Source organism: Hyperolius riggenbachi, chromosome 6, assembly GCF_040937935.1.
Source record: "Hyperolius riggenbachi isolate aHypRig1 chromosome 6, aHypRig1.pri, whole genome shotgun sequence".
In the NCBI taxonomy this organism is placed as follows: domain Eukaryota; kingdom Metazoa; phylum Chordata; class Amphibia; order Anura; family Hyperoliidae; genus Hyperolius; species Hyperolius riggenbachi.
In genome coordinates, this window is record NC_090651.1 from 209,332,470 (window position 1) to 209,359,596 (window position 27,127).

A 27,127-nucleotide genomic window follows, 5' to 3' on the forward strand; every position below is an offset into this window, starting at 1 on the left:
GAACTCCGAACATAATGGAAGTCAATGGGGACCCGAACTTTTGTGGTTTGTAAAGCCTCCTTACATGCTACATACCCCAAATTTACAGGGTATGTGCACCTTGGGAGTGGGTACAAGAGGAAAAAAAAATTTAGCAAAAAGAGCTTATAGTTTTTGAGAAAATCGATTTTAAAGTTTCAAAGGGAAAACTGTCTTTTAAATGCGGGAAATGTCTGTTTTCTTTGCACAGGTAACATGCTTTTTGTCGGCATGCAGTCATAAATGTAATACATATAAGAGGTTCCAGGAAAAGGGACCGGTAATGCTAACCCAGCAGCAGCACACGTGATGGAACAGGAGGAGGGTGGCGCAGGAGGAGAAGGCCACGCTTTGAGACACAACAACCCAGGCCTTGCATGAGGACAAGAAGCGTGCGGATAGCATGCTTTGTACCACCATGCAGTCATAAATGTAATAAAGATAAGTGGTTCAATAAACAGGGACCACGCGGCAACGCTAACCCAGCAGCAGCACACGTGATGGAACAGGAGGAGGCGCAGGAGGAGAAGGCCACGCTTTGTGAGACACAACAACCCAGGCCTTGCATGAGGACAAAAAGCGTGCGGATAGCATGCTTTGTACCGCCATGTAGTCATAAATGTAATAAAGATAAGAGGTTCAATAAACAGGGACCACGCGGCAACGCTAACCCAGCAGCAGCAGCAGCAGCAGCAGCAGCACACGTGATGGAACAGGAGGAGGCGCAGGAGGAGAAGGCCACGCTTTGTGAGACACAACAACCCAGGCCTTGCATGAGGACAAAAAGCGTGCGGATAGCATGCTTTGTACCGCCATGTAGTCATAAATGTAATAAAGGTAAGAGGTTCCATAAACAGGGACCGGCAACGGTAACCCAGCAGCAGCAGCAGCAGCAGCAGCACACGTGATGGAACAGGAGGAGGCGCAGGAGGAGAAGGCCACGCTTTGTGAGACACAACAACCCAGGCCTTGCATGAGGACAAAAAGCGTGCGGATAGCATGCTTTGTACCGCCATGTAGTCATAAATGTAATAAAGATAAGAGGTTCCATAAACAGGGACCGGCAACGGTAACCCAGCAGCAGCAGCAGCAGCAGCAGCACACGTGATGGAACAGGAGGAGGCGCAGGAGGAGAAGGCCACGCTTTGTGAGACACAACAACCCAGGCCTTGCATGAGGACAAAAAGCGTGCGGATAGCATGCTTTGTACCGCCATGTAGTCATAAATGTAATAAAGATAAGAGGTTCCATAAACAGGGACCGGCAACGGTAACCCAGCAGCAGCAGCAGCAGCAGCAGCACACGTGATGGAACAGGAGGAGGCGCAGGAGGAGAAGGCCACGCTTTGTGAGACACAACAACCCAGGCCTTGCATGAGGACAAAAAGCGTGCGGATATAGCAGCAATGCTTTTTGCCGCCATGCAGTCATAAATGTAATACAGATGAGAGGTTCAATAAACAGGGACCGGAAACGCTAAACCATCCCAGATGTTCATCGGTCATGTTACTTGGTTGGGGTCCAGGAGTGTTGCGTAGTCGTTTCCAATCCAGGATTGATTCATTTTAATTTGAGTCAGACGGTCTGCATTTTCTGTGGAGAGGCGGATACGCCGATCTGTGATGATGCCTCCGGCAGCACTGAAACAGCGTTCCGACATAACGCTGGCTGCCGGGCAAGCCAGCACCTCTATTGCGTACATTGCCAGTTCGTGCCAGGTGTCTAGCTTCATGCCCGGTTTCAGGTCCAGCGGTGCCAGCCACAAATCCGTCTGTTCCTTTATTCCCCTCCAAATTTCCTCCCCTGTGTGCTGCTTATCCCCAAGGCAGATCAGCTTCAGCAACGCTTGCTGACGCATGCCAACAGCTGTGCTGCACTGCTTCCACGATCCTACTGCTGCTGGTGCTGGGTTAGCATTTCCGGATGAGGTACAGCTTTGAGATGCGTTGGAGGAGAAGGAGTCAGAGAGGTAGGTGCTGCTGTTGTTATCCAGCTGTTTGCGGCGTGGGCAACACCCGCGCCGTAGCAGGTGAGGAATCGCTGCCAGGCTCCACAAGGTTCACCCAGTGCGCGGTAAGGGAGATGTATCGACCCTGGCCGAACGCACTCGTCCAGGTGTCAGTGGTGAGGTGAACCTTGCAGGCAACGGCATTCTTCAAGCTTCGGGTTATTTAGCTGACCACGTGCTCATGCAACTCAGGCACTGCAGAGCGCGCAAAGTGGTAGCGGCTGGGAACCACGTAACGTGGGATGGCCACTGACATCATGCCCTTGAAGCTGTTTGTCTCCACCACTCGATATGGCAGCATTTCGCAGGCCAGAAGCTTGGCTATGCTGGCTGGCTGTTACTGCCACGGCCCGGGGGTCATTTGCTGGCAATTTCCTCTTGTGCTCAAACATCTCAGAGACAGACAACTCAACCGTAGCGCTGCACACCGAAGGGCTGTTGGTTGTTGTGTTTGATGAACACTGGGAGACCTCAAGAGCACTAGTCCGGAAAGTGACAGTGTCAGCATCGTCTGATGTTTGTGAATGTTGTGAACCACGCAATGGCTGGGCTACTGCTGCTGCTGAGGCGGGTCTGGTGGTGAGTCTGGTGAACCCAAGGGAGGCAGTGTTGCTGGTGGTACCCTGTCCTGCCGCGTTTGCCCACAGAGTGGGATGTTTGGATAGAATGTGGCGGCTCATGCTGGTGGTGGAGAGGTTGTTAATACTTTTCCCCCTGCTCAGGCGGGTCTTGCACACCTTGCAAATCGCCATGGTAACATCCTCAGTGCAGTCTTCAAAGAAAGCCCAGACTTTAACTGGCTGAGGACTCGGACCTCGTGCGTGATGTGCTGGTGCTGCTTAACCCACTGCTGGACGCTTGAGAGGTCATCCAAGTAATTATCTGGTCCTGTTCTTTTGGATCTGTGAGGGTTGTTGTCCTGGACAACATGGGCAGTATTGAGTGGGTTTTCTTGGGTGCTCCCCTGTGGCCTGTACGTGAACCGTCAGGGGAAACACCTCTTCCCTTGCCCCTCCCTCTTTCACCGGATTTCTTCCTCATTTCACTTATCCTTAAAGTACACGCTGACTGGCAGCAGTACAGTGGCAGTACAGAAATGCTATACAGTGGTGGGTGAGCGGTGTACCACTATTGTCAGCAGTGACACAGAGCACAATGCTATACAGTGGCGGGTGAGCGGTGTACTACTGTTCCCAGCAGACACAGAGTGGAAGTAAACACAATGCTATATAGTGTGGCTGAGCCGTGTACACAGAGTGGCATTAAACACAATGCTATATAGTCTGCTATATAGTCACCCCGAACAGGGTGATGTTCTGCAGAACCCGAACAGTGGCAAACACTGTTCGCCCAACACTACTGGGAGGGAACGCAGATTTTAGTACCTAAACACACGATACAACATGTTTTCCGGGGTCGGACTCTGAGGCACATACAGATGGTCCCGATCATCATCCTCATCATACAACTCTTCTCCTGAGTCTGACCCACCCACCACCTCTGCCACCCCAACATCCCCAGACACAGACCCCTCATCGTCCTCAACATTAACTTGGGATGCTGGCCTGAGCCAGACCTCCTCCTCCACATCAGGCCCCATCATCTCCTCAATGGCAGCCCTCATTAATCGCTCTGGCGACGGACTGATGGACACAACGTTCTCCTCCGGGGAGGGCTGCTGCTGACCACTGGCTGCTGGGGTGGATGTTATAGCTTGCGTGGGGCGTTGGCTGTTGCTGTTGTTGGGAGTGCTGCTCACAGCGGAGGTCTCTGGGGAACTCATGTTGAGCTCATATAGTGGTTGACGGTGAGTGGAGTATTACTGATCCCAGCAATATACACACTGACTGGCAGAGTACGCAATGCTATATAGTGTGGCTGAGCGGTGTACACAGAGTGGCAGTAAACACAATGCTATATAGTCTGGCTGAGCGAGCGGTGTACTACTGTTCCCAGCAGAATCAGAGTGGCAGTAAACAATGGTATATAGTCTGGCTGAGCGGTGTACACAGAGTGTCAGTAAACAATGGTATATAGTCTGGCTGAGCGAGCGGTGTACTACTGTTCCCAGCAGAATCAGAGTGGCAGTAAACAATGGTATATAGTCTGGCTGAGCGGTGTACACAGAGTGTCAGTAAACAATGGTATATAGTCTGGCTGAGCGGTGTACACACAATGCTATATAGTCTGCTATATAGTGTCAGTAAACAATGGTATATAGTCTGGCTGAGCGAGCGGTGTACTACTGTTCCCAGCAGAATCAGAGTGGCAGTAAACAATGGTATATAGTCTGGCTGAGCGGTGTACACAGAGTTTCAGTAAACAATGGTATATAGTCTGGCTGAGCGGTGTACACAGAGTGTCAGTAAACAATGGTATATAGTCTGGCTGAGCGGTGTACACAGAGTGGCAGTAAACACAATGCTATATAGTCTGGCTGAGCGAGCGGTGTACTACTGTTCCCAGCAGAATCAGAGTGGCAGTAAACAATGGTATATAGTCTGGCTGAGCGGTGTACACAGAGTGTCAGTAAACAATGGTATATAGTCTGGCTGAGCGGTGTACACAGAGTGTCAGTAAACAATGGTATATAGTCTGGCTGAGCGGTGTACACAGAGTGGCAGTAAACACAATGCTATATACTCTGGCTGAGCGAGCGGTGTACTACTGTTCCCAGCAGACACAGAACAGTAAACAGAATGCTATATAGTGTGGCTGAGCGAGCGGTGTACCACTATTCCCAGCAGACACAGAACAGTAAACAGAATGCTATATAGTGTGGCTGAGCGAGCGGTATACCACTATTCCCAGCAGACACAGAACAGTAAACAGAATGCTATATAGTGTGGCTGAGCGAGCGGTGTACCACTATTCCCAGCAGACACAGAACAGTGAACAGAATGCTATATAGTGTGGCTGAGCGAGCGGTGTACCACTATTCCCAGCAGACACAGAACAGTGAACAGAATGCTATATAGTGTGGCTGAGCGAGCGGTGTACCACTATTCCCAGCAGACACAGAACAGTGAACAGAATGCTATATAGTGTGGATGAGCGAGCGGTGTACCACTATTCCCAGCAGACACAGAACAGTAAACAGAATGCTATATAGTGTGGCTGAGCGAGCGGTGTACCACTATTCCCAGCAGACACAGAACAGTGAACAGAATGCTATATAGTGTGGCTGAGCGAGCGGTGTACCACTATTCCCAGCAGACACAGAACAGTGAACAGAATGCTATATAGTGTGGCTGAGCGAGCGGTGTACCACTATTCCCAGCAGACACAGAACAGTAAACAGAATGCTATATAGTGTGGCTGAGCGAGCGGTGTACCACTATTCCCAGCAGACACAGAACAGTAAACAGAATGCTATATAGTGTGGCTGAGCGAGCGGTGTACCACTATTCCAAGCAGACACAGAACAGTGAACAGAATGCTATATAGTGTGGCTGAGCGAGCGGTGTACCACTATTCCCAGCAGACACAGAGTGGCAGTAAACAGAATGCTATATAGTGTGGCTGAGCGAGGTACACAGAGTGGCAGTAAACAGAATGCTATATAGTGTGGCTGAGCAAGCGGTGTACTACTATTCCCAGCAGACACAGAGTGGCAGTAAACAGAATGCTATATAGTGTGGCTGAGCGAGGTACACAGAGTGGCAGTAAACAGAATGCTATATAGTGTGGCTGAGCAAGCGGTGTACTACTGTTCCCAGCAGTGACACAATGACAGGGGGGACCCTGGCTAGCGTGGCTGGAGCGCGAACTACCCTGCCTGCCTACCCAAAGCTAAACCCACAGACAAATGGCGGAGATATGACGTGGTTCGGGTATTTATTTACCCGAACCACGTGACCGTTCGGCCAATCAGAGCGCGTTCGGGTCCGAACCACGTGACCCGTTCGGCCAATCACAGCGCTAGCCGAACGTTCGGGGAACGTTCGGCCATGCGCTCTTAGTTCGGCCATATGGCCGAACGGTTTGGCCGAGCACCGTCAGGTGTTCGGCCGAACTCGAACATCACCCGAACAGGGTGATGTTCTGCAGAACCCGAACAGTGGCGAACACTGTTCGCCCAACACTAATGGAAAGTACGTGGACTCCCAGGCGGCACTTATAGCTCAAGGCTACTAAGATTAAACATGATAAATTATATATAAGCAAACATGATTAAGTATTTCCTTAGTTAATACAAATCATAAGGTATTGTTTGGAAAATATTCAAACACAATTATGGAGCAATCCTTAAGAAATAAGAATGTGTGAAGGGCTTCTAGAGATTATTTTATCCACTACAGCCAGTGCCTTGTAAGCACTGTCATTCATAAACTTTCTTAACAATATTGAAAAAAAACTGCTCTAGAGGCAGGCACAAATCCCCAATTTGTTTTAGTGTAATTTAATAGTGAGAAAAGTTCTCAAACATTGGAATGCTTACAGACATGATTATGTGCCTCTTATCCTTGGGTTGTAGTTTTCAAACTATCTAGACAAGACACAGAACATTTATATCGAGATTTTCTCCTGGTGGACTCAAAGCGCCAGAGCTGCAGCCACTAGGACACGCTCTATAGGCAGTAGCAGCGTTACTGTCAAAGCGCCAGAGCTGCAGCCACTAGGACACACTCTATATAGACAGTAGCAGCGTTAGGGAGTCTTGCCCAAGGTCTCCTACTGAATAGGTGATGGCTTACTGAACAGGCAAAGCCGAAATTTGAACCCAGGTCGCCTGTGTCAGAGGCAGGGCCCTTAACCATTACACTATCCAGCCGCTAATACCATCTCCTATAATATTCCCTAACGTTCCACTACACTAAAGGTGCTGTTGCCTTTCTAGCTTCTAGAGGTGCATCCCTCCATGGAAATGCCTCAGACTATCAGTGACCATCAGTGAACCACCACTAAATCGATCATGCTGAACAATGTTACAGAAAGCATAACACTCTCCATGGCTTTTCCAGATCCTTTCAAGTCTGTTACATGTACTCAGAGTAAACCTGATCTCTCATGTAAAGAAAAGCACAGGGAGCCAGTGGTGGACCTGCTAATACTGTTATTCTGCGGTAAATGCCAATCTAACTCTATGGCACCAAGCATTGAGCACAGGGCCCACTAGAGGTTGGGCCATCAGACCACCCTCATGAATTCTGTTTCTAATTGTTTGGTCAGAGACATTAATACCATTGGCCTGCTGGAGGTCATTTTGTAGGGTTCTGGCAGAGCTCACCCTGTTCTTCCATGTCCAAATAAGAAAATACTGGCTCTCCTGATGGGTTAAAGACCGTGTACGGAACAGCTCTCCTAGAGTAACTGCCTGTCTCCTGAAATCTCCTCCATGCCCTTGACACTGTGCTGGGAGCAGGGCTGGGCCAAGGCAGAGGCATGGGCTCCCCAAGTGCCCACCCCCCTTGCCTGGCCATTGCAGAGTATATTGCCCAAAACTGGAGGGGGTTATACTTAATACTAGGGGCACATCTGGCTATCGAAACTAGGCAGGAGCTTTCCTAACATGGGGGGTGGGGCACATCCAGCTGCATAAGGGAGGAATCGACGCAGGAGACTTGGGCGCAGGAGAGGAGTGGGAGCAGGATACTTGGGCGCATGAGAGGAATCGGCGCGGGAGACATGGCTGATCCTGCTGCTGCACAAGTTGCCGGCCGCGTTAAATACTATTCCCCCTCCAGGCGTCCATGAATAGTGGGGAATGAAATAATTTGGCTTCCAGCAATTGCTAGAGGCCGAATTATAGTGTTTTAAAAATAACTTCAGCTCCGTCTTCTGACGGCGCCGAAGTTACTCCCTGTGCTCGACTATAGCCATAATTCCTATTTCAGTCTATGGTGACACCGGCTGCATCCAAGTCTCCTGCGCTGTATGCAGCATGTTCGCATCCAGCTACCAATACTGGGGTGGGCTACTTAATACTGGGAGCACATTTGGCTATCTAAACTGGGCAGAGGCCTTCCTAATACTGGGGGTACATCTGATTGTCTGAACTGGGGAGGGGGTCTACCTAATACCGGAAGAGCATTTGCTACCTATATTTGGAATGAGGTAGGCAACCTACATAATATTTGTGCACATTTGACTTTCTGGCAATGGCAGGTGGATGTGCCATCTTGGAGGAGTTGGGCTGCCTGTGCAACCTCTGTAGGGAACAGGAGTCACATCAGACATCTGATCACATACTGCAGTTACAAAAAAATTAACCTGGAAAAAAATGCATCTCTCTGGCAGTTCAAAGGTCTGGGATCTCTACGTTTTTTTTTTCTTTTTTTTTTTACAATTGCATCGCTCTTGCTTTTTAATATAATTAGAAAACAATAGCTTGCTCCCCCATGGTTGTCCCTCTCCAAGCAGGAAATTTGGGAGCCCACAACAGATAATTTGGGCGCCGTTATAGGCACCAATGCAAATATCGGCTATTGGGTGCTGAAAGCAGAAATTTGGGCGCCCGATAAAAATGGTTTGAAGATAAGAACGTTATAGTTTTTGAAATTTTCATTGCTCTGACAAGAAAGTTATTATTTTTTTAAAAAAATTGTCTTTTGAATTTACAAATCATTATTTGAAAATTATCATTTTGAAATTTATCGTTTCAACAAGTGTAGGGTTAGGAATGGGGGTTTTAAGGTTAGGAGTCAGGAAGGGGAGTTTTAGGTTTAGGCCATAAGCTATAATAATTTTTCTGGTGCGTGTACATGCCTGCCTAATTTTTCTGGCTGCACTGCGGCTGCAATAACAAAACAAAAGGCATGTACATGTGCCAATTCCCCTTCGTGATCGTTACCTTGCCGCGGTGAAGGGGCTTGCGTATCACAATGAAGCAATCACCGACTAAATGAGTGTTTTGGGGTTGGGGGACCCACCTGACCCAAGAAGATAGATAATAAGGTCATTGCTTCATTGTAGACAGACCAAATTCGATCAGCTGGACACTCAGCCACTGTTGTTCTGTCATTGACCAACCTCAGCCCGACCATATGGGCTTGAATACCACCATCACCTGCACTCTCGCCATGGTGCACACCAGTCCAGCATGGCCATCACTACACAAACAGCTGTTTGCGGTGTGTTACACAGTGAGTTTAGTCTGTCAGTGTGAAGCAGTACAGTAATTACACTACCTGATTGATGTATACACATGCAAGATGTTTTAAAGCACTGTAGGCCTCCAATTTAGCAATAAAATGTGATTTCTGCCCTTAAATCCTGCTGTGCGTAAAATCCCGATTTTCTCCTGGGACTTTTGGTATGTATCCCTCTCTGCCATGCCCCCCTACAGGGGTTAGACCCCTTAAAACATCTTTTCCATTACTTTAGTGGCCACAATTAGTGTTTGTAGTTTTGAAGGTTCGTCTGCCCATTGAAGTCTATGGCGGTTCGAAAGTTCGCATGTTCGCGAACTTTTTTTGCGTGTTCGAGTTCGAGGTTCGCGAACCATCATTGGGTGTTCGCGACAACTCTAGTCAGGAGGGGCTTTAGCGTAAGGTATCGGAGGTTCTTTGTTAGAGCAGGGTTAGGTTTATTTGTAAAAAAAATAACCGTAACATTTACCAATGTTTTACTATTGTCATTACCACTGTAAATATTTCTAGTTTTCATTTGTCACCCGATTCACAACGGTATTTATCATTTACACTTACGGTATATCGGCTTCACCCGACGCCCATTTTTCCTTGCACCCCTGTTTCATGCATGTATCCCTCTTCCCTTTTTCTCAGTGTAAGAAAGGAATGTATATACTATGTATAATACAATAATTATGTCTCTGTCTGCCAAGTATAATCATACAGTCTAATATTCTGAATTTCTTCCAGGCAGCTCGTCATTGGCATACAATTCATCATCACACACAGATCAGCCAAACAGAGTGACCCCTAAAGAGGGTAAGTAAACATTTTACTATATCTTGTTTTGGAAAATTTAGCAGCATTGAATGGTTGATGTTTGGGGAAACATTTGTGTACAATTTATTTGTGAATAATTTTATTGCTTAATACTGTGCATTATCATTACTGATTTTATAAAACATCAACACATTCTGTGGGTTCTGTACAGAGTTAGAAATAAACATGGGGGACATAATAATACGTCAAAGGAAAAATATTGGTAAAAGATTCCAGTATTCTTCAGCCTAAACAAACATACTGTCATTACGTTACATTAGTTATGTTAATTAAAATAGATAGGTAATATAAGCTCTTACCCACCCTGTTTTAAAAGAACAGGCAAATGTTTGATTTCATGAGGGCAGCCATCTTTTTGGTTGAAAGGAGGTGACAGGGAGCATGAGACACAGTTCCAACTGTCCTGTGTGCTGATCACCCCTCCCAGTTGCTAGGCAACATGAATAACAACATAGGAAATCCCATCATGCTTTGCACAGTATCAGGGAAAAAAAGCCTGGGCACTTTTCTTTGATGGGTGGAGCTTAGCTAAAAATGCAGCTAAAAATGATGCTTTGGTAAGAAAAACAAAGTTTTGATGCTGTGAAACTGTTAAAGAAACACCAAGCCTTTTCAGTTCTGCTGAGTACATTTTTAGTCCGGAGGTTCACTTTAAGTGATTTGTGTTTTTTGCATCCTGTCTGCTAGTGTTGGCCTAGGTGTCAGTAATTCCACAAGAGCCACTTTATATTGTGTGAAGTTTTTATGGCTAGTAGGTCTAGAGGTGTGACAAGAGGCTTGTCTTTTGCTTAAAGGTTCTGGTTTAGAAAGGTGTTCCAATTACCTATGTCAGGCAGATGCATATCTTATTGATGCTGGTGTATGTTGTTCCTTTCATACAGAATTAAGAGGATAACTAGATTTGCAGCAGAATTTGTAGTTGTGTTCAGATTTCTGCACTGACATTGCAGCTCTATGTGGAAGTAATGTAGCCCTCTAGGTCTGGATGGAGTGCACAGACTATGGCTGGGGGGAGGTATGATGAAATCACAAAATGTCTGGTTGAGAGAAGCTCTCAAGGGACCTACAGAGCTGCATTAATAGCATTAGTCAGTCTCGAGAAACTGCAACACCTTCATGGGTTGCTTTTAGAAAAAAAAGGATGAATAAACATTGTTTCTATAATGTAACACAAAGATTCTGCTGTAGGAATAACAAGTGACTAATACGAGAGGAATCTGCAGAACTAGAGACTTAAGCTTGGTACACACTTTCAATTATGGTTGACCAATCACTGACCAATTTTACCACTTCCACATACTATGAGGGTCAACAGATATTGAATACTACAAATACATGGAGGTGATAACATTGGTCAGTGATTGCCCAATCATAATTGAAAGTGTGAACTGGAACACATTTTCGATTATGATTGGCCAACCACTGATCAATTTACCACCTCCATGTAATATGAGAGTTTTCCTACACAATGGGCTTGATTCACAAAAGAGTGCTAACTGTTAGCACGGCCGTTTTCGTGCGCAAACACTTATTTTACCGCAAAATTGATATCGGTTTGCGCGCGAAACCGTTATCGTTTAGCGTGAAAATTTGTGATCGCAAGCAATGCGAAAATTCGCGCGGAAACGGGCATGCTAACAGTTAGCACTCTTTTGTAAATCAAGCCCAATCTGTTTATAGTATTCAGAATCTGTTGGTCCTCATACTACATGGAGGTGGTAATCACTGACCAATCAAAATTGGTTGTGTGTATGCACCATAAGGCTACTTTCACACTGACACATTGAGCTGCCCAAAATAATTACATGGCAAACACCATACACATGCATTAGTGGTGCGAGGGAGCAATCTGTTAGAATAAAGCAAGGCATGCTGTGCAGTACTGGACAACGTGAGCGTTTACAGTTGAAGTGAAACATACTCTATATTTTGCATGCTTCACTGTATGTTTGAGGTAGCGGTTCTCCCCTTTGTTGCATCTTCATCCTGTTTTTACAGGATGTGCGACGTAACTGCAGTGTGAAACTGATCTCCAATTAACCCAGATATCTTCAGCTCTTAATACACTGATGAAAAAGTACCTGCACTGGGACTGTTCAGTTACTGGCTAAACTACAAAATAAATGTGCAATATTGTTGTCCATGTTAAAGAGGCCTAAAAGTAATCAGCTAATCAGAGTTCTTCTACTCAAACTAAAAAAAAAAAAACAGAACAAAATAAAAAAAAGTTCTGCCACTAAGTGCCTACACGGGTCTAGGAACACATTTTCACCTCTAAGCAATTCTTCTAGTTACTTTCTCAGCATGACAAATGATACTGAAACCATCATTTATATAGAAGGACAGAATACGTCCTGGACACACTGGTGAGTGTTATGAATGAATTCAGTTATGTGTAGAGACCCCTCTTGTGAGAACAGACCTCCTCAGGTTTGCAAAGGTCTTGGCTGCTCTCTCAGCGTCTCTAGTAAAATGCTCATTATTATAAAAGGTGTTTTGTGGCATGTACATGGTTTGCCAGAGCTGGCATACTATATAAAACCTTTCTGTACAAAACTGTGCAGCCTTATAATACCACTGGAGAGTATTAAATCTCACACTTCACAGCCTTCTGTAGATTTATTGCTGGCAGCATTGAAAACTATTTATAAATGTCTATGTTGTTAGAGATTAGGGAGAATAGACCAAACTGTGTACAATGCCAGCTTTAATGCGCACTGAGCTTCTGGGTGATAATTACCACCTCCCAACTTTCTAAGATGAGACAGTCAGACCTTGGCACCTCCAGTCTGGCCTTCATCACACTACCATCACTGATGGCCCGAACAATTCAGCGATGGACTATTCGGGTCACATTTTTACATTAAAGTCACTGCTTTAGCAGTTAATTGCAAAGCCCCAGTACGCGCTAGAAACACCATGGGCTGATGGGCTTAATTCACTAAGACAAATAGCGCAAGTAACCTGCTGTTACTCGCAGTATTTAACCCTGCATGCCTTAATGCACGCTATTGGCAGCATAGTGTGCATTATTCCAAACAAATGAAGAGACGGCACACTACTGGCTGCAATCACTTTGCTTGTATTCAGGAACAAGTACACACTTCAGTTTCGGATTTACATCCTTCCTCAGGTGTTAAACAGCAAGCAAATGTACATACAATCCGGCTCAGACTAGGCACTGGCAACTCATACAGGTTTTATACACCTGTTCACCTGCTATCCAGGCATCCATTGTTTGAAGTAGCGAGCATTATTACTTGTTGTCAGAGGAGCACTCCCTATGCCCAGCATAGCAAGCGCTTGTAGCCAACGCCGCCTATTAGCCAGTAAGGGGCGTTCCGATCATCCCGCCCTGGACCCCTTCAGATCCAGTAACTTTAAAGGAAGTGATCCTGGCACTCTGATTGGCCCAATAGACTGCCTGTCAAGTGATTTGATGTTCACTACATCACTATTCATCACACCTCAAGTCAGTTCTTCATCACACCGCCAGTCAGGCCCTCATCGCACATCCATGCATCCATGTAATAAAGGTGTCTGGAAAAAAAGGGCACAGGGGATTGCCGCTAATAGAATATCTGTAAAATTACAGACATTCTACTACTTCATTTAGATATTAAAATATTGGTAATCTTTACCAATATTTTGCTATGACCTAACCTAAGCCTACTCTCATTCAGAACTGTCCCTCTACCATTGTTTAACCCTTAACCCTCTCTCTGCTGATTCCTAAACCCTCACCTATGCATAACCCTTAAAGAGGAACTCCAGTGAAAATAATGTAATAAAAAAAGCTTGATTTTTACAATAATTATGTATAAATGATTTAGACAGTGTTTGCCCATTGTAAAATCTTTCCTCTCCCTGATTTACATTCTGGCCTATCATGCCTTCATCGCACCTCCAGTCAGGCCTCCATCGCACCTCCAGTCAGGCCTCCATCGCACCTGCAGTCAGGCCTCCATCGCACCTCCAGTCAGGCCTCCATCCCCCCTCCAGTCAGGCTTCCATCCCCCCTCCAGTCAGGCCTCCATCGCACCTCCAGTCAGGCCTCCATCGCACCTCTAGTCAGGTCTCCATCGCACCTCCAGTTAGGCCTCCATCACACCTCCAGTCAGACCTCCATCCCACCTCCAGTCAGGCCTCCATCCCACCTCCAGTCAGGCCTCCATCACACCTCCAGTCAGGCCTCCATCACACCTCCAGTCAGGCCTCCAACCCACCTCCAGTCAGGCCTTCATCCCACCTCCAGTCAGGCCTCCATCACACCTCCAGTCAGGCCTCCATCACACCTCCAGTCAGGCTTCCATCCCACCTCCAGTCAGGCCCCCATCACACCTCCAGTCAGGCCTTCATCACACCTCCAGTCAGGCCTCCATCACACCTCCAGTCAGGCTTCCATCACACCTCCAGTCAGGCCTCCATCACACCTCCAGTCAGGCCTCCATCACACCTCCAGTCAGACCTCCATCACACCTGCAGTCAGGCCTCCATCACACCTCCAGTCAGGCCTTCATCACACCTCCAGTCAGGCCTTCATCACACCTCCAGTCAGGCCTCCATCACACCTCCAGTCAGGCCTCCATTTCACCTCCAGTCAGGTCTCTATTATAATTTCAGTCAGACCTTTAGCATACCACCATTCAGGCTTCCCATCACACCTCCAGTCAGGCCTCCATCACACCTCCAGTCAGGCCTTCATCACACCTCCAGTCAGGCCTCCATCACACCTCCAGTCAGGCCTCCATTTCACCTTCAGTCAGGTCTCTATTATAATTTCAGTCAGACCTTTAGCATACCACCATTCAGGCTTCCCATCACACCTGCAGTCAGGCCTCCATCACACCTCCAGTCAGGCCTTCATCACACCTCCAGTCAGGCCTCCATCACACCTCCAGTCAGGCCTCCATTTCATCTCCAGTCAGGTCTCTATTATAATTTCAGTCAGACCTTTAGCATACCACCATTCAGGCTTCCCATCACACCTCCTCAGGAGCGTCATGAAAATGTTTAAACAAATTATACTTTCATTTTTCAAATCGGTCACTGGTCCTTTCTTCTGTCACTAATATCCCTTTATATTGGCACCTGAAGATAAGCAAGGTAATAGTTTAGAGATTGGACATAACATTTAGAACAATGTAACCACTTTTTAACCCCTTCAGTACCAGCGGTCTCTGCCCCAGTAAAGACCGGAGACCACTGGTACCAGAAACCGGAACATAACGAAGAATCACCGCACATATTCGCTGCTCCCGCCATCCACGCCGCACACCTGTCACCTCAGGCCACCCACTCTGCCATCTCTATGATGGGAGAGCTTGGTGAACCGGACAGGAGCCGCTTTCATTGGCTCCTTACTGTGTGATTAATGTAAGCCAATGGGAGTTGCTTACATTGATGACAGGGTCAGGACCGGTTCACAGAGCTCTGTCGTCATAGAGACGGCAGAGCGTGTGAGTTGTAGCGGGCAGAGAGTGACTTGATCGGCGGGAGACACAAGAGCGGCCAGAGCATGCGGCAGTGAGGTGAAATCTACGCCCTGGCAGGAATAACAGAATCAAATCAGGGCGAAGATTTCAATCACCACCATCTGGAAGCAGTTAATTAGGTAAATTGTATTTATTTATACAAACCTGTGTATGAGGCCAAAAGTAAAGAGGACTAGGGGGATAGTATCTTCTTAACTACTTTTTAAAAACCATTTTGCTTGCTAGTTGCTGACACATTCAAAACGTTTGCTTTTACTGATGGCTAACACTGTACAATACTCAACTGATACTAGGCTCAGGAGAAAGGTTAATTAATTCATGGTGTGCTTCACTGTATTTTCATAATAGTAAACACAGATATGTCGCATAGTCAATCACAAGCAAAAAAAAAAAAAACTCTTTTCATAAAGCATGTTTGTCATCTTAACACATTCTTGCTAATGTAATTTCCGATTTTGGAACGTTTGTTGTGTTTATTAAGCAACAAACATTATAAGACTTTCAGCATTTGATAGTTGTCCCCACATGTTAGTGAATCACTGAAGCCTGACCGACAACATGACCGACACCACGACAAACAATTTACACAACTTGTATTTTCTGTGCTGCAACTAACTTATTTACATACTGCATGTGCAAGTAAGTGGTGGGGCAAGAGGTCTCCAGCTGCAAGGGAATATAAAAGCAAAAACAACAAAAAACCCAATATGGCCGATTTCTATTTCAAGCAAGGCTGGTTGCACAGTGCGCTGCACAGTTTGAGGGATTCCTGTATAAACATCAAATTGTTGAGTATAAATATCCAGTTCAAGCAACAGAAATCTTATATTTGTATCTTACCAGTAACACAATACTGCATGGCAGATTAAATTACAATGTCTCTCTATTAAGCCTTTGAGGGATTTTTCAGGTTGACTTTGGCAAATACATTTGAATTTCTCCTACACTTGAATAATTGTTGAATTCTTCCTCTCGGTTACAGATTTTCCTGTAAAAACACTGGATATCCATCATATTGCATAGAAATGGGAGTATTCAGTATCAGACCTCTATTCACCATCAGCAACAATATAAGTTGGTTGGTAACACACAGCTAACTGGAACTGTGGTATCCCTGATTTGCCAGTAGTGCAGCTCTCCAAGTAACTACAGCTATAGAAAGTATTCACTAAGTGTCTGGGTAGAGAGCCTAATTACTCTGCCAGCAGCAGAAGCAGTGTGGAGGGCCCAGACTGTGAAATGTATCCTGAGGTTTGAACTGCAGACTGCTGCCAGAGTTATAGTGTGTGCCAAACAGAGGTTGCCTGGGAAGATCAGTGCAGTAACGTGCTGATCACACACCTCAAAGCTGACCAGTCACTGACATTACACAGTGATCACATATGGCACATGTCCGCATCACCAAATCACTAAAACTTAAAATCTACCACATTTTGGATTAAAGACACTTGGAGGGGACTAGGTAGATCATTAGCAGTTGTGATGGTGTGATGGTAGTTTATGAAGGGTGATGGGGCAGTGCCCTTGTACTCCATGGCAGGCCCAGTTATGTAAATGTGCTAAATTTGTGTTTGGAGAGAAACATTTTAGAATTTACTGCTACATCGCACGCCTACAGAGTCTTAGGCTAGGGCTGCACTGTGCATTTCTTTTTAATAGATTAGACAATATATGGAAGAAAAACATTGAATACAATATACAGTATATATATTAAACTCTTGGACATTTCCACTTGATATCAGATTAAAATATTCCCTGAGCATTGGTTGGGAATGCCCTTCTTTGTACGAGCAATGCAGTTCTGTATGCTTTTAATGGATCCATAGTTCATAGACTTGCACTGCATTGGGCAGTTCAAAATTAGTGGCAGTGCCTGCGCAATCAACACTAGGCAAAGGTGGGAACACTGATTGTACAATAAATGCCTAGTGTTATATTTACATTTGTACATATCTATGCAGATCAGGATGGATCAGAGGTGTGGCATGCATTAAAATATGGGTGAAAAATGTAAGTGTATTGTGCATGCAGGTAACCTTACAGTTCTCATGGAATATGGAGCTGGAGATAGATTTCCCATTAGGGATACCTATTCTGGTAACTATTGTCAAAGACACAATCCCTCCTCCCTTTTGGTTACATTTCCTTTACTGAAATCATTTTCGGTCTCTGCTTCAGAAAGTATAATAAAATCTCTCCAGTCTCTCCAGCCAATGGGGAATAGGGCAGAAGTAAAACCTTGTAGAGGCTCTCATATTGTCATTTCTATCTAAAAAAAATGCTTTATCTGTACAAAGAGTCAGTTCACACCATCATCAATGACCCCCATGTCTAGGAGGTTTGATTCACACTTTGCCAGCATACTAGAGTGTCTCCCTGCATTGCTGGATGAAAGTAAAGCCAAGAACTAGGCACAGAATTCTTAATTTCTGGTTATTGGTTGCGATACCAATGAGCGCTTGGTCCAGAGTTGGCTGGGATGAAGCAGAGCTCTGAAAGCTTGATTGCTGCATTTTTAGTTGAGATGCAGCCAAGTAGTGGTTCCAGAAGAGTTCATCTCTGCATTTTTGGTGGGGATGCATCTAAGCACTGAGTCCAGAAGGGTAATCCCTGCACTGATTATTGGGTTACTGCAGAGCACTACGTCTGGAAGATCAATCTCTGTATTATTGGCTAGGGTGAGACTGAGCACTGTGTCTGGAATGCTTAATCTGTACAATGCTGGCAAGGATGAGGCTCAGCACTGGGCCCTTAAGGTTAATCCCTGTGGTAGAGGCCTGCGCGGGTCTAATTTTTCAGACCTGCACCCGGCCCGCAACCCGCTTTTTCCATTTTCTTCTAAAATACACAATTAAAGTATCATTGGGGAGCTGTAAAGTAAATAAAACTTATTTTTATACACAAAACCAAAGCCAAAGAAGTGTTTTAAAGATAATTTTTTACTCCTATTTGAATCAATAAAAAACAAAAAGTAACAATAGTTCTCACACAACAAATATCAGAACAGAGCACCCACATACCTGTCCCCATAGGTGCATACACACACACACACACACACACACACACACACCTACACACACACACACACACACACACACACACAATCTTGATGGGTTAATTTTACAACCTCCATGTAGTATGAGGCACAGATTGTGAAAAGCAAAAGATACAGAATTGTCTTATGCTTGCTTGACTACCCGCAACCCAACTCACAACCCATTTAGATTCAATTCGGGTACCCGGACCTGACCTGCATTTGGGTAACCCGCAGGTAGCTGCAGGTACCCGACCCAATGCAGGTCTCTACCCTGTGGTGCTGTTTGGTATGAGGCCTAGCACTGGGCCCAGAAGGGTTAATCCCTGTGATATTTGCTGGGATGCAGCTGAGCAGGCAGATACTGTATATTTCACTCAGCCTCTCTGCAGGTGCAGCTTTTGTCTATAACATAATAGGCTCATCAGCTGAAGAGCTTGCACACGCCGCCTCATTCTGGCCGCCTCTTTACCTGGATGCGCTGGAGACGGACTCTGAATCAAGGTGCATTAGCAAAACAAAAGCCTGTGAAGCGGCTCTTTTTCTGGGCCCTGCTTTGATGGCAAATGGGAAAAAAGGTTCCTTCAGCTTCATCACATTAGGCCTCAGACACACACGTGTCACTAGTCACCGGCTTTGTTTTCCCCACTCCAGTCTAACTCCCTCAAATCTACCGCAGCCCTCATCATTCTGTGCATTATTCTTCTTCCTCTCCATGTCACTAGTGACAGACAGGTGCTCACAGCTTTGTAGCATTAATGCTAGAAATAGAATGGAAGGACTTTCCGCCACTTCTCTTATAAAAAAAGATGGGAATGCAGCACTACCTATTCACTCTGAATCTACTGGTTATAGAAAAGAGAAATCTGTGTGTGTGAGGGGGATGGGGAGACAATCAACCTTTGTAAGAGCAACAACCCATGTAAGATTTTGGTGCTACGTGATTCAGACTTAAAATTTGTTTTCAGCACTTTCACTGTCCCTTGTTTTCAGTAACTAATGCGAATCCTCCCTGATTGATTTTTAATTTAACATGGAATTCTAATAAAAAAATTCTGCTCTGCTCCAGACTAACCACACAATACAAACTTCTAGAAACTTTGCTGAGAAGATTTATCAGTCACTTTGCTACTACTACAGGAGTTCCACAGATTGTTCTTTATCCTTAATTGCAGTTGATGAGACAGAGCAAACACAGCAGAGAATATTTCAATGCAGGACTCAGTGACTATAAATACTGATATTTGTTTTTGCTTGGCCCTAAAGCCCAATCTACACGATACGATTCTTTGTGCGATTCGATTACGATTCTATTTACGATCCGATTAAATCCGACATGTCTGATCGGGATTCGATTCGCTTGAATTGAATCCCAATCGGACATGTAGGATTTAATTGGATCGTAAATAGAATTGTAATCGAATCGCACAAAGAATCGTATCGTGTAGATTGGGCTTAAGATTTGATTCTTATATTATAACAAGGGTGAATTGAACACTCCTGGCTTTTCAGTCAATCGGGCAAAAATAGGGCTAAAATCAAGAAACTGTTGATCAAGAAAAATCTCATTGCAGCTTGAAACACTAATCGATCAATTATTTGGGTAAAATCTAACCAATATCGCCACCAGTGTGTGAGGCTTCGATCGATTTTATTTCTCGACTGACATTTCAGCTCGTTTCCTTTACCTCGTCTTCACCAATACGTGGTAATAAGACTAGTTTCATATACCTTGTCACCTTTTCTGAATTCTTCTTTTCAGCACCTAATCCTGACCTTTTAATACTTGCAGATTAAACTAAATTTTCCCTACCTTTCCCCCTCTAATGGCCCATACTCACGGGATACAATGGGCGCGCACCCCGAACCATCGCTCGTCGCTGCTGTCGCCAGGCGATTGGCGTGGTTAATCGCCCGGCGACAGTTGCCGCCGCAACTGTCGCTAGTCCGCGTGAGTATGCGGACTAGCGACAGCAACCAGCAGGGAATACCCTGAGCTTCCGGCGGGGGGAGGAACATCAGCGACAGCTTCCTTCGCGTCAGTTGCCAGGTGCCTCCGCCGTGTGTATGCGGAGGGACCTGGCGACGAGCTGTCACCGGCCTGTCGCGCACATGCTCCCGTGTGCTAGCGACAGGCCAGAAATGTTGCCCATGAGTATGGGCCATTACCCTCAAAGCAAATGGTAAGCCCAAGTCCACAAATTAAAGCTTATAGTAAACAAAAATTTACCGTATATTAATTCAAACCTGTATCAAAAAGACATGGTTTAAAGATAGTGGCCCAGTGAAACAAGCTGGTGAGCGTAAATATTACATCTTAAAAGATGGTTCACATGTTTAGTAAAGCAATCTTCACAGAAAAATGGATCTGTAAACCTGAATAATTCAGGCATCATCTAAAATCTCTTATTGAATGCCTGCTTTTTATTTTAACATTCTTACTTGTACATATATATCTCCTCTACCTGGAACCATCATTCATATGATGACTTTTATTTCTGTATTTGGTCAACCTGTTAAAAGACAAGTAAACTTATAACTTGATGGGCACTTTGTCTCTCCCTCCTGTCTTACTGACTAAATCATATTATGCATTAACCAATTTAGAACTGGGAGCACCTATCTAAGATGCAAGGGAACCTAAGGTGAGAGGGATATAGAATCTGACAAATGTATGTATTTTCTTTTAAAGCAACTCTGCAGTCAGAAGGGGAAAGCGGTAGATACTTATGTCATCCCCCCAGAGGCTTCCCCGATCTTCCTAGACCCCTTTGCAGCCAGCCAAGCCCCTCTTCATCTTTGTGGCCGCATTCTCCTCCATGTTGGAGTGCGGCCGCACAGCAAAAGCACTGAAGCACGGAGCTGCTTGTGCATGAAGAAAAAAGCCATGCACAAGTGGCTCTGTGTTACTGCACAGGTGTGGGTCCTGAGCCTACACAGTGCGGCTCAGGCAACAGATAATTGATTAAAAGAAGATAAAACAGCCTCAATATGCTTTTCACCTCAGGTTCAAACCCTTTTAGCTCCTCTACACTAATTTGATCAGCTTTTTGTCTACAGGTGAGCCTAGATTTCTCTGTTTTTAGTTGTGTTGTATAAACTTTGTGATCAGGTTTAACCCAGTGCTCTCTCTTGTGGCACTATTAAGACTGCAGTCACATTGGTGAGCATCAGCAAAGCTCCATGGTGTGAATGGAGCATATGTTTGCACCTTTATACGGTAACACTCTTGGAAATGTGCTTGCAGTCATACATTTGTAGCTGTATAGTACGCTTGCTTGCAGGATCATTCATGTTACAGGGCTAGTGTTATACACATGACATGTGCCATCACACAAAATGTTGCATTTTTTTGTAAGCCAAATCCTGGCGCACACATTCCACATCCAATTTTGATTTGCCACTTCCATGTAGTATGGCAGCTTACCTACACAATATTTTCATAGGATTCAAAATCTATTAACCTTCATGCTACATGAAGGTGGTACAATTGGACAATCATTAGCCAATCGAAATTGGATGTGTAAACACACTTTCTTTTTATTAGTTTTAGCGGGCAGCTGAATTTTCACTGTTATTGAGTGTACAGAGGGTTAATTATTTGCACGGTTTGGGATTTAGCCACACCCTTTATCATGTCTCTGGAATTATCTTTAATGCCCCTGTGGTCTACAGAAGACGCCTCAGGCTGTGCACCCATCATTGCAGTATTGCGGGCAATACCATTATACTGCCTTTGCCACTAGTTCCTCAAAGCTACAGGTGGAAGGAAAATAACTAAATGGCAGAAGCTCCTAGGGTTAGTTTTTAAATTGGAAGGACATGGATACGAATATGTGAACTTTACATCATAAGTTAATTTATCCTTGAAAGTGAACTTGTGTCCCAACCGTTCATGGCAGTAGATTCAGGTCTCAGTCGTGAATTGTGACTGTCTCTTCCTCATTAACTAAGCTACTCCATTGGCCAGTGGTCTCTAGATTGGTGCTGGCTAATCCTGTCACCAATATCTTATGGCTAGAGATAGTTACAATTACCCATGGAAAGCAGTTTTGTAGGGTGTATGGATAGGGGCACACTTTGTGACTTAGGCCCAAGTCTCACGCTAGGTAAATTTGGAAATAGGAGCACTTTAACCACTTAAGGACTGTAGTCTTAAAACCCCTTAAAGGGAACCTATACTGAGAGGGATATGGATGTTTCCTTTTAAACAATACCAGTTGCCTGACTCTCCTGCTGATCAATTTCCTGCAGTAGTGGCTGAATCACACACCTGAAACAAGCATGCAGCTAATCCAGTCTGACTCAGTCAGAGCACCTGATCTACATGCTTGTTAAGGGGCTGCAGCTAAAAGTATTAGAGACACAGGATCAGCAGGAGAATCAGGGAACTGGTATTATTTTAAAAGGAAAAATCCATATCCTTCTCAGTTTAGGTTCCTTTTAAGGACCAGACACTTTTTTTCCATTCAGACCACTGCAGATTTAACGGTTTATTGCTCGGTCATACCACCTACTATCTAAATGAATTTTACCTCCTTTTCTTGTCACTAATACAGCTTTCTTTTGGTGCTATTTGATTGCTGCTGTGATTTTTAGTTTTTATCATATTCATCAAAAAAGACAAGAATTTTGTCAAAAAAATGATTTTTTTTTTTACTTTCTGTGCTGACATTTTTCAAATAAAGTAAAATTTCTATATACATTTTTGTCTACATGTCTTTGATCAATAAATAGACACTTATTGGATTTTTTTTTTTCGTTTGGGTAAAAGTTATAGCGTTTACAAACTATGGTGCAAAAAGTGAATTTCCCCAGTTTGAAGCATCTCTGACTTTTCTGACCCCCTGTCATGTTTCATGAGGTTCTAGAATTCCAGGATAGTATAAATACCCCCAAAATGATCCCATTTTGGAAAGAAGACATCCCAAAGTATTCACTAAGAGGCATGGTGAGTTCATAGAAGATTTTATTTTTTGTCACAAGTTAGCAGAAAATGACACTTTGTGACAAAAAAAATAATTAAAAAAAGTTTCCATTTCTGCTTACCGTATATACTCGCATACAAGCCGAAGTTTTGACCCCCAAAAAGGGGGTCAAAAGTTGGGGGGTCGGCTTGTATGCGAGTCTTCCCTGGTGGTCTAGTGGTGGGTGGTCCACGCCCTGCTCCCCCCCTCCCCGCTCCCCCCGCGGCCGCCGCTGCTATAACCTGCTTAGGCAGCGGCCGCTTCCTAATCTGCGTTCCCCTTCTGAACTTTCAGAGTTTATCACAGCAGCGCGCCCGGCGCTGCTGCTGTGACGATGCAGGGGGCAGGAAAGAGCGGTTCCCCTGGTAACGGCGATACAGATCGCCGCTATAGGGAGCCGCGCTCTTTCCTGCACTCTGCATCGTCACAGCAGCAGCGCCGGGCGCGCTGCTGTGATACACTCTGAAAGTTCAGAAGGGGAACGCGGATTAGGAAGCGGCCGCTGCCTAAGCAGGTAATAGCAGCGGCGGCCGTGGGGGGAGCACTACCTACCTATGCTGGGCACTATACTGGCTAAACTGGGCACTATACTGGCTAAACTGGGCACTTTACTAGCCATACTGGGGCACTATACTAGCTAAACTGGGCACTATACTAGCTAAACTGGGCACTATACTAGCTAAACTGGGCACTATACTGGCTAAACTGGGCACTATACTGGCTAAACTGGGCACTTTACTAGCCATACTGGGGCACTATACTAGCTAAACTGGGCACTATACTAGCTAAACTGGGCACTATACTAGCTAAACTGGGCACTATACTGGCTAAACTGGGCACTTTACTAGCCATACTGGGGCACTATACTAGCTAAACTGGGCACTATACTAGCTAAACTGGGCACTATACTAGCTATACTGAGGCACTACCTACCCATACTGGGCGCTATACTGGGCACTATACTGGCTAAACTAGGCACTTTACTAGCCATACTGGGGCACTATACTAGCATTACTGGGCACTATACTAGCTAAACTGGGCACTATACTAGCTAAACTGGGAACTATACTAGCTAAACTGAGGCACTACCTACCCATACTGGGCGCTATACTGGGCACTATACTGGCTATACTGGGCACTTTACTAGCTATACTGGGCACTTTACTAGCTATACTGGGCACTATACTAGCTATACTGGGACACACTGGGGGGCTGCACCAATCCAGCATTTCCTACCCCCGGCTTATGTGGGGGTCTATCATTTTTCCCTGGTTTTTCAGAGAAAAGTTGGGGGGTCGGCTTATATGCGGGCCGGCTTATATGCGAGTATATACGGTACTTGTGACAAAAAAAAAAAAATCTGCCACGGACTCACCATCCCCCTCTCTGAAAACTTTGGGCTGTTTACTTTCCAAAATGGGGTCATTTGTGGGGTGTATGTACTGTCCTGGCATTTTGGGGAGTGCTAAATTATAAGCACCCCTGTAAAGCCTAAAGGTGCTCATAGGACGTTGGGCCCCTTAGCTAGTGTTGGGCGAACATCTAGATGTTCGGGTTCGGGCCGAACAGGCCGAACATGGCCGCGATGTTCGGGTGTTCGACCCGAACTCCGAACATAATGGAAGTCAATGGGGACCCGAACTTTTGTGGTTTGTAAAGCCTCCTTACATGCTACATACCCCAAATTTACAGGGTATGTGCACCTTGGGAGTGGGTACAAGAGGAAAAAAAAATTTAGCAAAAAGAGCTTATAGTTTTTGAGAAAATCGATTTTAAAGTTTCAAAGGGAAAACTGTCTTTTAAATGCGGGAAATGTCTGTTTTCTTTGCACAGGTAACATGCTTTTTGTCGGCATGCAGTCATAAATGTAACACATATAAGAGGTTCCAGGAAAAGGGACCGGTAATGCTAATCCAGCAGCAGCACACGTGATGGAACAGGAGGAGGGTGGCGCAGGAGGAGAAGGCCACGCTTTGAGACACAACAACCCAGGCCTTGCATGAGGACAAGAAGCGTGCGGATAGCATGCTTTGTACCACCATGCAGTCATAAATGTAATAAAGATAAGTGGTTCAATAAACAGGGACCACGCGGCAACGCTAACCCAGCAGCAGCACACGTGATGGAACAGGAGGAGGCGCAGGAGGAGAAGGCCACGGTTTGTGAGACACAACAACCCAGGCCTTGCATGAGGACAAAAAGCGTGCGGATAGCATGCTTTGTACCGCCATGTAGTCATAAATGTAATAAAGATAAGAGGTTCCATAAACAGGGACCGGCAACGGTAACCCAGCAGCAGCAGCAGCAGCAGCAGCACACGTGATGGAACAGGAGGAGGCGCAGGAGGAGAAGGCCACGCTTTGTGAAACACAACAACAACGGCCTTGCATGAGGACAAAAAGCGTGCGGATAGCATGCTTTGTACCGCCATGTAGTCATAAATGTAATAAAGATAAGAGGTTCCATAAACAGGGACCGGCAACGGTAACCCAGCAGCAGCAGCAGCAGCAGCAGCAGCACACGTGATGGAACAGGAGGAGGCGCAGGAGGAGAAGGCCACGCTTTGTGAGACACAACAACCCAGGCCTTGCATGAGGACAAAAAGCGTGCGGATATAGCAGCAATGCTTTTTGCCGCCATGCAGTCATAAATGTAATACAGATGAGAGGTTCAATAAACAGGGACCGGAAACGCTAAACCATCCCAGATGTTCATCGGTCATGTTACTTGGTTGGGGTCCAGGAGTGTTGCGTAGTCGTTTCCAATCCAGGATTGATTCATTTTAATTTGAGTCAGACGGTCTGCATTTTCTGTGGAGAGGCGGATACGCCGATCTGTGATGATGCCTCCGGCAGCACTGAAACAGCGTTCCGACATAACGCTGGCTGCCGGGCAAGCCAGCACCTCTATTGCGTACATTGCCAGTTCGTGCCAGGTGTCTAGCTTCATGCCCGGTTTCAGGTCCAGCGGTGCCAGCCACAAATCCGTCTGTTCCTTTATTCCCCTCCAAATTTCCTCCCCTGTGTGCTGCTTATCCCCAAGGCAGATCAGCTTCAGCAACGCTTGCTGACGCATGCCAACAGCTGTGCTGCACTGCTTCCACGATCCTACTGCTGCTGGTGCTGGGTTAGCATTTCCGGATGAGGTACAGCTTTGAGATGCGTTGGAGGAGAAGGAGTCAGAGAGGTAGGTGCTGCTGTTGTTATCCAGCTGTTTGCGGCGTGGGCAACACCCGCGCCGTAGCAGGTGAGGAATCGCTGCCAGGCTCCACAAGGTTCACCCAGTGCGCGGTAAGGGAGATGTATCGACCCTGGCCGAACGCACTCGTCCAGGTGTCAGTGGTGAGGTGAACCTTGCAGGCAACGGCATTCTTCAAGCTTCGGGTTATTTAGCTGACCACGTGCTCATGCAACTCAGGCACTGCAGAGCGCGCAAAGTGGTAGCGGCTGGGAACCACGTAACGTGGGATGGCCACTGACATCATGCCCTTGAAGCTGTTTGTCTCCACCACTCGATATGGCAGCATTTCGCAGGCCAGAAGCTTGGCTATGCTGGCTGGCTGTTACTGCCACGGCCCGGGGGTCATTTGCTGGCAATTTCCTCTTGTGCTCAAACATCTCAGAGACAGACAACTCAACCGTAGCGCTGCACACCGAAGGGCTGTTGGTTGTTGTGTTTGATGAACACTGGGAG

General features: G+C 45.7%; 1 protein-coding gene across 3 annotated transcripts in view; it reads left to right on the forward strand.

Moving 5' to 3' along the window:
- The window catches only part of FLI1 (Fli-1 proto-oncogene, ETS transcription factor), a 206,635-nt gene that overhangs the window by 110,633 nt on the left and 68,875 nt on the right, over nt 1–27,127 (forward strand). For all 3 annotated transcript variants that reach the window (XM_068240347.1, XM_068240348.1, XM_068240349.1), the window contains exon 5: nt 9,849–9,917. In XM_068240347.1, the coding sequence (XP_068096448.1) occupies nt 9,849–9,917 (69 nt within the window). The remainder of the gene's footprint in view (nt 1–9,848; nt 9,918–27,127) is intronic.